The sequence below is a fragment of the Ovis aries genome, chromosome 22 (genome assembly GCF_016772045.2).
Source record: "Ovis aries strain OAR_USU_Benz2616 breed Rambouillet chromosome 22, ARS-UI_Ramb_v3.0, whole genome shotgun sequence".
Taxonomy (NCBI): domain Eukaryota; kingdom Metazoa; phylum Chordata; class Mammalia; order Artiodactyla; family Bovidae; genus Ovis; species Ovis aries.
In genome coordinates, this window is record NC_056075.1 from 12209220 (window position 1) to 12221956 (window position 12737).

General features: G+C 39.2%; 1 protein-coding gene across 3 annotated transcripts in view; it reads right to left on the bottom strand.

Moving 5' to 3' along the window:
* HTR7 (5-hydroxytryptamine receptor 7) overlaps positions 1-12737 on the bottom strand; it is a 101381-nt gene that overhangs the window by 5515 nt on the left and 83129 nt on the right. The window contains exons 2-4 of one of the 3 annotated variants that reach the window (XR_009598031.1): positions 5624-6387; positions 4294-4422; positions 246-324 (exon numbers count right to left, since the gene is read on the bottom strand). Coding sequence is in view for 2 of the 3 variants with exons in the window: in XM_060404611.1 (XP_060260594.1) it covers positions 5625-6387 (763 nt within the window). In the remaining variant the exon portion in view is untranslated. Of the gene's footprint in view, positions 1-245; positions 325-4076; positions 4423-5623; positions 6388-12737 lie in introns of those variants that run through there. The other 2 variants (XM_042238486.2, XM_060404611.1) reach the window with 2 other exon arrangements.

A 12737-nucleotide genomic window follows, 5' to 3' on the forward strand; every position in this document is an offset into this window, starting at 1 on the left:
GCTCCAATGATGAGGAAAATACTACTCAGGGGAAAGAAAATTAATGAAACAACCAACTTTTTGTTTGGCTTTGTCTTTAAGACAACATCCTACCACAGACATCCAGGGTTTCAAGAGCCGTGATGTATCTTCGCAATTTTCAACAGGACCCATTTCATCTTTTTTTTTTTTAATCACTAGTAAGTGATCCCTTGCCCATAAAGACAAGGCAGATTCAGTCTGAATTCCTAAGCTTCAGTACTCACCATGGAGCAGCATTCAGGACAAGAACTCAAGAGGCCTCCGCTACAACTGCAATGGGCAGGGACTGTAAGAGTCTTTTTGCTGGGAAGAAGGGAGAAGGGAAGGCAGAGCTTCTTGAAAACAATATCATGACATTTTTTTACACGGAAGTATTTTAGAAATTGCTGTTCAATACTGTTCACAGTAATGGTGTTGAAGAACAAAAGTCATCCAAATGTGACACTTAAAAGCCATTTAGCTTTTTGGCAATTCAAAGCAAATCCATAAATAAAGTCATCAAATTTAAAAAAAAAAAAAAGTCCCTGCTTCTATCACATTATCACATTTGGTTTTATATTATCCGTATCTGGATACTTGTGAAAAGGTGACAAAGGCTATAATTTAGGGTAGTACATTATAATTACCAGTGAAGTATTTATAGCCTTTTCCCTCTATTCACTCCCTAGCCAAGGAAGACTCCCGAGTGCCTGCCAGACTCCTGAGCCTCCCATTATGCAGATCAAAAAAATGGGGAAATATTTGGAAGCAGCAATACACAAGCTAGTAGATTGTTTATACAGGAAAGGAGGAAAACTATTATATAGGAGGAAAAAATAAAGCCAAGAAGATGGAGTTGGGGCAAAAGTAAAAGAGACTAGAATCTAAGCAGCCAGAGGAGGCGGGATGGAAAGAGGCCTGGAGAGATTGTAAGGAGCAGCCCAGAGTCTCTAGGTTGGCCAAGAAATGTGTGTGCTAGAAAGACAGGGAGGGGGAACAAAGGCTTGTAAGATTTGCTGTGAGCTATGGACTGGATGCCAGATCATTACTCCAGAGACTCGAGCAGAGTTAGGATTGACTTGGGTTATCCAGCTGGTGTTTACTTGAATGCAGCTGTGCAGAGCGTGGACCACAGCAGGGGTTCTGGTTGCTAGTCATTTACCAGCCACCACTCCCTCCACGTCTACAGCCACCCCAGCCCACTGGATCCGTGAGCTTCCAGAGGCAAGGGCTGCCACTTGGTTGTCTTTCTATCACTGCCATGCCTGGTGCCATGCCTTGTACACAACAGGCTCTCAAATATTTCTGGAGAAAACAAGCCAATGAAGAGATGCCTTAATTCCAACCTCTACCTTCTAATTCATTCCACATGATACCACCAAATCAGTCTCATGGTTTTGGTGACTTCGTTTTCCATACTTGCAGAGATTTGGTCAATGGCTTCCTTCTGCCCACAGGAGGATTTTTGAACCTTAGCATTATGGACATTTTGGGCTGGGTAATTATTTGCTGTGGGGGCTGCCTGAGTAAGACAGGATGTTTAGCAGCATCCTCAGCCTCTACCCACCAGATGCTAGGAGGTCTTCCCCTTCCCTATCTGAGACAACCAGAAACATCTTCAGACATTGTCAAATGTCCCTGGAGTGCAAATTAACCCTGGTTAAGAACCATTTGCCTACACGAAAAATCCCTAAAATTTCTGGGACTGGAATGGAATTTAATGATTTAATTTATTTGATCTTTCCATTATGATCTCTAAATCTCCCCTACAACAATGCTTCAGTCAGCCTGTCCCTTGCATAAAGTCTCACGTCGACACCTCTATAGGAAATGTCCCCTTCATGAGGAATGCATCTCTAGTCTCCCGTAGTCGTAAATGCTTTGACCCTGATAGTCATATTTGAGCCCATTTAGGAAGTATTCCCTGGTCAGAGGTAAGGATATCACTGAGCTATTTTCCTCTCCTTTGAATCTTATAGCTTTTCCTGTCTCCAATTTCCTTGTGTTCTCAATACAAAAAGAGTAAATGAGCTTGTGCGTGTGTTTACGTATAGTCTGTGCAATAGAAATACATGCACTATGGCAAGAAAGACATCGTATGTTTTCTGTATCCTCCTTCATGCTTGACACAGTTATAAACAAGAATTTAAAAATGAGTCCTCCCACATTGGAACTGAAAAGAAAACTGCCTGCCATAGAATTTTTTCAATAGCAGCTATTGCAACTAATTAGAAATCTCCTAGAGTTAATGAATACTTAGATCCATCATCCCAAATGATTTTAACATTCCATAATTCTAAATAAACATCAATAATTAAACATTTAGACAGAAAGAGATGTAATGAGGACACAATCATTTTCTGAGACCAGGGAAGAGCAAACTATGACTTGTAGGCCAAATCCAGATTGCCACCTGTTTTTACAAATAAAGTTTTATTTGTATATCACCATATTCATTTGGTCACTTGTGTCTAGGACTTGTTGCTCACTACAACGACAGAAATAAGTATTTTCAGTGGAGACCATATGGCTAGAAAAACTTAAAATATTTACCATCTGGCCCTTCACAGTGAAAGTTGGCTGATCCTTGTGTTAGATTAACAGGAAAACTAATACCTAAGACTCCACACTAGCTAAAGATGCAGAGGCAAATATCTTTTGATGTTATGTTAGCTAAAACACTTTTATAAAAGTCATAGCAGCATGGAAGTTAAAAATACATTTGAACACAGATGTCCAGAGCTCAAATTCAGCTCCCCATGCAAGACTCTGAAAAATTATTTGACCTCCCCAACAGAAGGAAGATAAAGGAAACCAATCTCCCATAAGGTTTTAAGAATTTAAATCACATAATTCACATGGAATGCTTAGAAGAATATCTGAGAGTGAATCATCAATAAATGTGGGTAACTATTATTTTAAACTGGAAAACCTATTTGTACGATGTTTGAAAAATTAGCATTTTTTGAATTATGTGTGAATTATTAGCTAAAGTAATTGATAAAATTATCCCCGAGTTCTTTGACTGTGTATAAGGAAAACTTAACACAGTGGTGTTTTCTAGTTCAGCACCTCAGTGGTTCTTTCCTAGTTTCTGCACTGGCTGCTTAACTGGACCCCCTGCCATCAGTCTTCTTATTTTATCTGTTCTTCTCACTACTGCCAGAGAGACTTTCTTCAAACACCTCTTTCAGCATGTTACTCCTGGGAACTGAAACCAACACGCTTTCCTGCTCCTGTGCTGAACAATTCTGGAGCCAGGCAAAAGAACCCAGTACTTGTTACAGGAAATAGTTGCTCCTAAAAGATAAGACTGCACACCAACTGAACTAGCTTACTCCTCAAGACTGACAGTTTGCTCATGAAAAGTGGTTTCAAGGTCCTCACTCAGCTATACCCACCAATGCAAAGTTATCACATCATAAACTCTGCCCAGTCCTCACTTCTCTGCCCTAGCACTACCCGGCCCAAGCTCCCAAACTCTATCAACAACATTTGTTTATTTCCTCATCAGAGAAATGACCAAGACTCTGTCAAGGAGGTGTCCTCTCAAACTGCATAAGTCTAGTAAACTTAACTTCCTCCTATTAATGGGTTTTTCTAAACATCTTCTTAGTGAACTAATGGTTAAAATCCCCAGCTCAAAACATCCACAAGCTCATTGCTACTATAGACTGAAGTCATCTGACAGGTAGTGCTACACAATAGTTAAGAGCACATGCACTGGGCTGATTCATACCATATCTACCACTCGGGACTATGTAATCTTAGGCCGTTACTTTTATGTTCCAAGCCTGTTATTCTTCTGAAAACTGGGGGTGCCAGAAGCAACTAGTTTACAGGTGGAATGATAAACACCATGATAGCATCTGGTAGGTATTCAACAATTGCTAGAAATTATTACTAGATTCTACAAACAGAAATTTGGCTAAGACATGGCTCTTTCCCTGAAGGAATTTAGAACCTGGACCTGGTGGATACACACTAGTGGTTGATTCAGTAAGAATCTTATAAACCTGGAAAGATCCTTGGCAATATAGGTCGCTCATTGCATATATTCTGAAACCAAGACTGTATTCTTTTATAATGAAATTTTATTTATTTTTTGATGCAACATGGGGAATTTCCCCAACCAGGAATCAAACTTGTGTCCCCGCCAACGGAAGTTCAGAGTCTTAACCACTGGACCATCAGGGAAGTCCTTGTATTCTTTCAAAAAAAAAATCTAATTTTTTATTATGAACAAGTTCTTATGTACAAAACAGGGTATAGAATAGAAGTAAAAATAAATACCTGTGAAGCTATTTCACAGCTCAAGAATTAGCATATCTGTAGTCTTACAACTTTGAGTTCCTAGGACAGGAAATGATGATCTCTGGTTTCCCTTATCCATATTAGGGAGATGTTTCTGCCTCCTTCATCCTGGTGATGAGTTAGAGAACAAGCTGAGTTCCTTGAGGTTTTCGGAGTCGTTTGGTGTGTATCCTAGTTGGGAGCTCTGGAGTCTACCATAACCCATGAGGGCACTTTGGGACCCTATTCCCCCGAGATAGCTGAGAGCACCGAAGTCTCCTTGGCCACCTTGATTACACATAAAAGCAGTCTAGTATATGGACAGCATCTGGAGGTAAGATTCACATGATGTGGGATCTAGACCCAGAGGTACCACTAATCACTGCATGATAGCTCACTCGCCATGACCCAGTTATGTCTTCTGTCAAAGGAAGGGACTGGACACGATGACTGGGAAGGTCCTTCTCAGCTACAGTGGTCCAGGATTCTCCGGCCAATTCCAAAGAACAAGGTTCAGTGAAGAGGGACACCTCTTGTCTCACCTTCAACACTGATCTATTCTCTAACCAGCACCTTCTATTTCCTCAATCTAGCTTATTTCCCCTCACTTTTCAAGTATGAAAATGTCTCCTCTACCTCAAATTTAAAACAAAATCTTCATTGGACCTGATGACTTTGCTATGATGTCTCCTTCCTTCTTCACAATACCAAATTAATCCACATGTGTGTTATATTTCCTTATCACCACAGGCTCTTTGTGGTCCTTTTCCAGACTCCAACGTCCTATTATAATTGCTTCTTGAAAAGTCACTAATCGCTTCCTAGACAAACTCAACGACTCTCTTATCAGTTCCCAACTCCTAAAGCTGGGTAGCACTTTCTGAAAACTCTGTACCTATCAAGGCTTTGCTCCACCCTGGCATTTCCCCACACTAACCACTCCCTACTGCCTCAGACAACTTCTTTTCTCTTTACTAGATGTAAGAGTAATAACAACTAAAATGGTAATGTTACAAGAATTAGAGCTATAAGGACCTAAGGTGAATATTATTTTCAGAGAAAGGAGAAAACACATCACCTTCCTTGTCAGCCATGGCATCAGCTGCGATTCATCAGCAAATCACTCTCTTCTTCCAATCCAACTGAATACCTATCTTTGGCTTTTGGAACTCTATGGGGTGGAACACTAGAGTACAGTATTCTGGACTCAAATCTGATACACTTGGGAGAAAATAAGCTTGCTACTGGTTCTGGAAGCTTTCTGCCATGTGCTTCAGAAAGGAGGTCCATGAAAGGGTTGGGGAAATAGAAGGAAACAGTGATAAAGGACCTTACGGCACGAGCTCAGGCCTCTCCGGCCTCTCGGCGAGCTTCAGGGCCTCGTGCATGCCTGCTGCCGAGAGTTTCCGGTTGATGTTCCGGTACTGGCACTGGAGCAGGCTGCGGTAGGTGGTCCTCAGGTCCCGGTTGAAGAAGGCATATATAAAGGGGTTGATGAGAGAGTTTGCATAGCCCAGCCACAGACATGTCCTCTCCACCCACAGCGGGATGCAGCTGCAGGCGATGCCGCAGATGAAGGGCCTGGCAGTCGAGAGGAGGAAAAATGGCAGCCAGCACACGGTGAAGGCCCCGACGATGATGCCCAGGGTGGTGGCTGCTTTCTGCTCCCTCTTAAAGATGGAGATGTTTTTCCTTTCGTGTTTGAGGAGCCTCGAAAGGTTTGCACACTCCTCTACCTCCTTCTGGAGCTTCACCATGCCATTGAGGGAGATGACGCTGTCGGGCTCCTCTGGCCGGGGGAAGCCAGGGAACTTGTGTTTGGCGGCGCTCTTCCTGGCGGCTTTGTAAATCTGGTAGTACATGAAAAGCATGACGGACATGGGGATATAAAATGCCACTGCAGTGGAGTAAATCGTGTAGCCAAAGTCCTGGCTGATCAAGCACACCTTGCCGTCATTGACGTTCTGAGCCCAGCCAAAGAGCGGCGGTAAAGTGATGGAGGCGGACAGAAGCCAGACGGAGAGGATCATCTTGGCCATGCACTTCCCGTTCTGCCTCACAGGGTAAGTCAGCGGCCTCGTGATACCAAGGTACCTGGGAGAGAAGTGGGAAGAGAACACATGACTGCCATGATCACAACTGATCAACTGGGGAGCACCACTAGGCTATGAACCTAGTAGCTCCCTTCCTTACAGACCCTTCTAGGCAGGCATCTGTCTTCCCATTTCACAGAAAGGTAAACTAAGGCTCTGAGAGGCTGTGCATTTTATTCCAGGTCACATAGCCAGCCAAAGGCACTGCGAGCACTCAGCCTGAGCCCTCTGCCTGTAATGCTGGGCCATGCTCTTTTCATACCTTGCAGCCTCTCACAGTCTGTGTGGTCAAGGAACCAAAGACTCAACATCTGCCTTCACCCCATGACTGCTGCCCCTGAAATCAGTCAGGAACAAAATGTCAAGCCTGGTGGGATGTTGTGATATACCCTCACGGGCTGGCCAAGGTCTACTACACTCAGAGAGTATTCAACCCACTGATCTCCGCCGTCTGAATTCAGACCAGTTCTGAATTCATTTTTACTTCCCCTTTGCACTGAAATGAAAGCAGTTCTCTAAGATCACAGACATCTGTGAGATATTTAGGAAATCCTAGGGTTTTGGAATGGAAAGTAGCAAGTGATCATTTTTTTTTTTAATCCCCAGAAAATTCTCACACAAGAGTAATGTCCTAGAAGCAATCATTAGAAAATAAAAACAGCCTGCCTTGTCTTTCCAATTCTAAGGAGGATCACAAGGAAAAGCATAATTCTGAAAAATATTAGACAAACCCAACATATCCTCTGTGCTTAGTTCTATACAGAGAATAAATATTTCTCTGTGTCTGTTATCAAGGATTTATAATGCAAGAGAGACTCAGCAAACAGTGAAAACATAGTCAGCAAGATGTTCTGCCAAATGCTTGGTAGTTTTCAGCTTTCCAAATCTGTTTTCTTCTCTATATTTAATGGTCTTAGCTTCTATTTGAGAAGGGATTCAAAGAGCACTTGAGAAGCCAAGATAGGTAAAACCTGGCCATTCTGTCGGTTTTTTCATTTATATATATATATGACATATTCTTGAAACATCAAAAGGAAAGGTACAGAGAATGACCAACTTACCAACACGTTATTTTCTGAAAGTCTGTCACTTGATGGGTTGGAGTTTAATACATAATTATTTTTGTGCTAGAAATACCCTCACACGTTATGCTTGAATTATCTCACAAAAGTCACTTTCATAATGACAATTAGCATCAATGCAATACTTACAGTAAGGCAAAAATTGACCTATAGAAAAAAAAAAAAAAAAGCAGCAGCCAGATTTGCTTATTCAGTGACAAGATTCATTCATTCCTTTAACAAATATCAACAGAGTTCCTTCTATATGCCAGGTACCATTTTAAATGCTGGAAATATGAAACTGATGAAAGAGACACAAACCTTGAAGGCGGGCACATGGGGCAATCCTGCCGGGGTGAACAGGACAACTGAGCTTGTGGTCATGTTAAAGTGACCCCTGACCCCTCCTCCCAAGCATGCAGGTGTCAGCGGTACCAGTTCTTCATCCTCACTTCTGCCTTCCTTTGTCCACAATAAAGCTGGCCCACAAGCACAATCTCTAGGGTTTTCAGCTGTAACTAGGATTATATTTTGGCTCCCAGATAGAATGCAGCATGAGAAGGAAGGGGGTTTTCCTGAGAAATCAAGAGTTAAGAGCTGAAAAGGGACGGAAAAGAGAAAGGAGGAGGAAAGGAGGACGATCAAGAGAAGGTTAGTGTGAAGCAGCTTTAGTCCGGAGAAGGCACTGGCACCCTACTCCAGTACTCTTGCCTGGAAAAGCCCATGGACGGAGGAGCCTGGTGGGCTGCAGTCCATGGGGTCGCTACGAGTCAGACACAACTGAGAAACTTCACTTTCACTTTTCACTTTCATGCATTGGAGAAGGAAATGGCAACCCACTCCAGTGTTCTTGCCTGGAGAATCCCAGGGACGGGGGAGCCTGGTGGGCTGCCGTCTATGGGGTCACACAGAGTCGGACATGACTGAAGCGACTTAGCAGCAGCAGCAGCTTTGAACTTATGTGGAAATGTCTGAAATTATCTGAGTTTTAAGCTATGGGGAAAAAAATTATTAAAAAAAAAACAAAAAGAAAAAGGTACATAAGGAAACCCCTGAAGAAAGATGTTAGAATTGACGGGCAGCTTACAATCAAGCTCATCTGTGCCCTAAGGCTGAATGCAGAGGTTTCACTGAAAACAACAACAAAAAAAAAAAAAACAAAAAAAAAACCTCTCTCTGTCTTTGCTTTGGTTCAGGGGCTCTCTCCAGGTTTTTTCCCGCTAAAATTCTTTTGCAGACCTCTCTTTTCGGACCTAGTTTTTGCCCTCTACCAACTCCTGTGGATGGAGCCTGAGCTCTTTCCAAGCTTCCCTAGGCAGCCTTGGCTAGGACTTGGACTTTGATCATCTCCCTTTGACTGTAGCCACAGGCATAAAATGCTTTTTTCCCAAGCCTGGAACTGGCTTCCAGGATTATTGTATCAACCCAGGCTGCAGGTCCAAAGAGAGATTAGTTCATATAGGTTCTTAGGTGGCCACCAGATGGCACTGTCAGACCATCTTACTGGAGGTTGGGATGGTGGGTAGTTAGAGCAGTTAAGTGCTGGAAGGAGGATTACTCATGACAAGATGAGAAAGTATACTGTATTTGTGGGGTCATATAAAAAATTAGCAAGCCTGGAACTCACAACCTGGTGAACTCTAATTCATGAGGAAGTCAGTTCAGTTTTCCCTTCCATCCTTCGCATTTTCAGTACTTAAAAAGGAACTTATACCTTAAGGCTTAATTAAATCTAGCTTCTCTCTTACTCACGTTAAGTAATATCAAATCCACAAAGATTAATCCTGAGAGGTTAATTAATTGAGTATCAAAGGACATCTCAGAATATTAAATAATCTCATAATAACAGCATACTTACTCATTCTAATATATTTAGTCTGACATATTACATTTCAGTGATGAGGACTCAGTCCTTCCTGGATATACAAATTATATTCCATAAACTTGCCTGTTTTAGGCTCTATTCTATAATCACCTCAAGTAATGTTCTACAATAGGGGGATTACATTTTCTTCTTTCGTCTCCTGGGTACCATCGAAGACTTCTGAAAGCTAAAATCAACCAAAAGATGATTAGGGAAAAAATATGAGTGCTCATTAAAGTGTCTGGAAATAAATAAAAAGCCAATAGCTTTCTAAAAAAGGATTAACAATCAGAAAATTTCATGGAAGAAAATAATTTCATTAACAACAATCAAAAAATTAAAATGTCCAGAAAAGTCTTTTTAAATGATCAGGGCCCATATAAAAGAAAACATGAAATGCTACTGAGAGACCTAAGAGAATGCCTGAATCCACGAGAAAAAAAAAAGATTTAAAAATCTGGTACTATAAAAGTGCCACCGTCCCTTCAATTAATGTAAAAATAGCATACAAGTCTAGTTGAAAACCCTAGCAAATCTTTCGTTAGCTTGACCAAATGATTCAAGTTCATCAAGTAAATATACAAAAGTAGACAAAATCCGGAAACAATGAAAAATGAAGAGATGTTTATAAAAAATAGCATAAATCCACAGACATAAAAACTGAATAGTAACTGTTCAGAAATAAATAAATCAATAGAACAAGATAGAGCCCCAGAAGCATATTCAAAAGTATAAGAGAATTTAATATCAGAAAAATAAGTCATTTTAAATCAGAGTATAAGATTAGATATTCATGAAGTCTAACAACTGGCTAGCAGTTGAGGTAAAAAATAAATCTGAATTATCTTCCTTCTTATTCAAAAATAAATCCCAGTGGATTAAAGATTATCACGTAAAAAAATTAAACCCTAAGACTGCTACAAGGAAATACAGATATTTCTGCAAATCCTGCCAGAGGTCATCATTAACCTTTGGATACAAAAGCTTGATATTATAAAATGATATATAAGCTTGAAACTATTGATAAACTTTTGACAAAAATTTTACACAAAAATACAAATAAATAAGAAACATTTTATTTAATTCAAAAATCACTATGCACAGAATTAAAAGTCAAATGACAAGAACAATATATCAATATTCACAGATCTCTTACAGGTCGGTAAGAAAAATACAACCATCTTGATAAAAATAGTGAAGCAATAAAACAAAAAAGAATATTCTATAAGCGCTCGGAAATATGTATAACTTCATTAGTAATTAAAGGTATGCAAATTTTAAAATAATGTTAGAATTTGGAATCATTTGTCAATTTTTAAGAAAGACAAAACCCAATATTGGGAAAATGTAAAAAACAAGTGTGCTATCTTTTTGCCAGTGGGAGTTTCAACTGAGATAAAAGTTTGGGAGGGCAGTTTGGTAATTAATATACATCAGCATTTGTCTTTTAGCTCAGCAATCAAGACTTCTGGGAATCTGACTTACAAATATAATTGTACAGATGCAAAATGATTACTGTGCAAGGATATTAACTAAACATATAAGAAAGAGAGGAGAAAAAAGATGCAATCTAAATATCTATCAATAGATATTTTTGTGTGTGCAGCTACAGACACAAAATGTGTATGTATATATATCATGTTACCATTAAAAATTATGAGGTACATATCTATTTATTAAATATTTAAAAACCCAACCAGAAGTGGTTAGAAAATGATGACTAGCCCTAAAAGACAAATAATAGAATATCATATGTTGTATTAATCTGTTTACATAAAACTAGGTGTTTTCATGAGTGGGTGTGCATGTGTATATACTGAGATGTCTAGAAAAATATCTACCAAGATAGCAGCAAGAATTTTAACTGAGTTTTGGAGGTTTAAAATTTTTTCTCTTTGTTTTTTATGCCTAAGTTTTAACTTTATATAATTTTTTAAGTCATTTTAATTCTAAGAACAAAATAAAAGATTTAAGAGGATTCTATGATTCCTAAGTCACATAAGTGATTTTGGCAACAGAGATAATCTGGTTTAAAAGTCTGACAATTAAATCTTAGATAGTTTTGTTTGATTAGCTTTTCAAAAGTGTTTTATTACATTCATAAGTTCACACAAAGAGCACAGAACTTACTGGCATTTAAAATCCTATAATTACTATATAAAGTAATACTGGTATTCAGGAAAGTGTTTGTCCAAATTATAAATTGATCCCCACAATCTTGTATAATACAAATCTTACCATTGGTGGGGGAGCAGCCTAGATTGATTCTAAATATTCCCTTATATGCGTGGCTAACATTTGTCAAACTAACATTTTATGTTCGCTGTTAATTAGAAAGCAGGTGCTTATAAAGCCTTCAGAATTTTATTTTTAAATGCATACAAATGTGAAAGTACAGTAAATCTTAAAGACAAAGGCAGCGAAGTATTATATAATTGAGAAATGTATGCAATTCACATTAGGGGTTCCATTAAAATGGGGTTTAGAGAAAAAGAGGATTAGAGAATTATTATATACATGGAGAGGGATTAGAATGCAAATTAACTCTGCTGCCTGTCTTCCATTCAAACTGTATAGAAATTATAGATAATGGCTCTTTAATTAAATGGCTTCTCCTGAGTTTTGTTAATATAGAATAATCATTTATGGGGTAAGGAAACTGGGTAGAATTACTCTGAAATACACTGGTTGTTTTTTTTTTTTTTTTTTGAATGTTAGGCTTTAAAAAGGTCCGTACATTTAGAAGACCTCTTCTGTGAGACCTCCTACCTTACCGTAAGTGAAATTCATGGCAATCTCCAGCCTACATCAATGGTTCCCTGAATTATCAGATTATCAGAATCACCAAGAAGCTGTTGAAACACAGACTCCCAGGCCACCACCCAAAGACTCCCTTTCAAGGTCTAGAGACCCTGGGCACTTTTTGGGACTGATGTTTCTTGTTCTTTATCCCGTGTACTTTTAGAGTCATTGTCCCTCATTCAGTCACAAAGACTACACTTATGGCATGAAGGGCTTTTTTGTTACTTTATATCTCATCTTAATGGTATGCACCCCCTCAGGTCTAACAAAATCATCATGAATCACATTTCCAGTATCTCAGCCATTAGTTCTTTCAGAACTGTGCTAAATGAAAATAAGATAAGAACGGTTTTTATGTCTTAATAAAGTTGTAGATTTTTTTAATGTATAATACACAGCAGAGTTCTGTAAAATCTTTCTGACATGAATTAAAAATAAATATTTTTTTACAATAAGAAATACATTATCCACCATCACTCAGTACAAATACATATACTGAGTTGGCCAAAAAGTTCATTTGAATTTTTTCCTTAACATTTACGAAAAAACATTAAAGAACTTTAGGGCCAACCCAATATTTATTTATGCAAATTTAAAACACACACGTATGTACATCTATGAAGG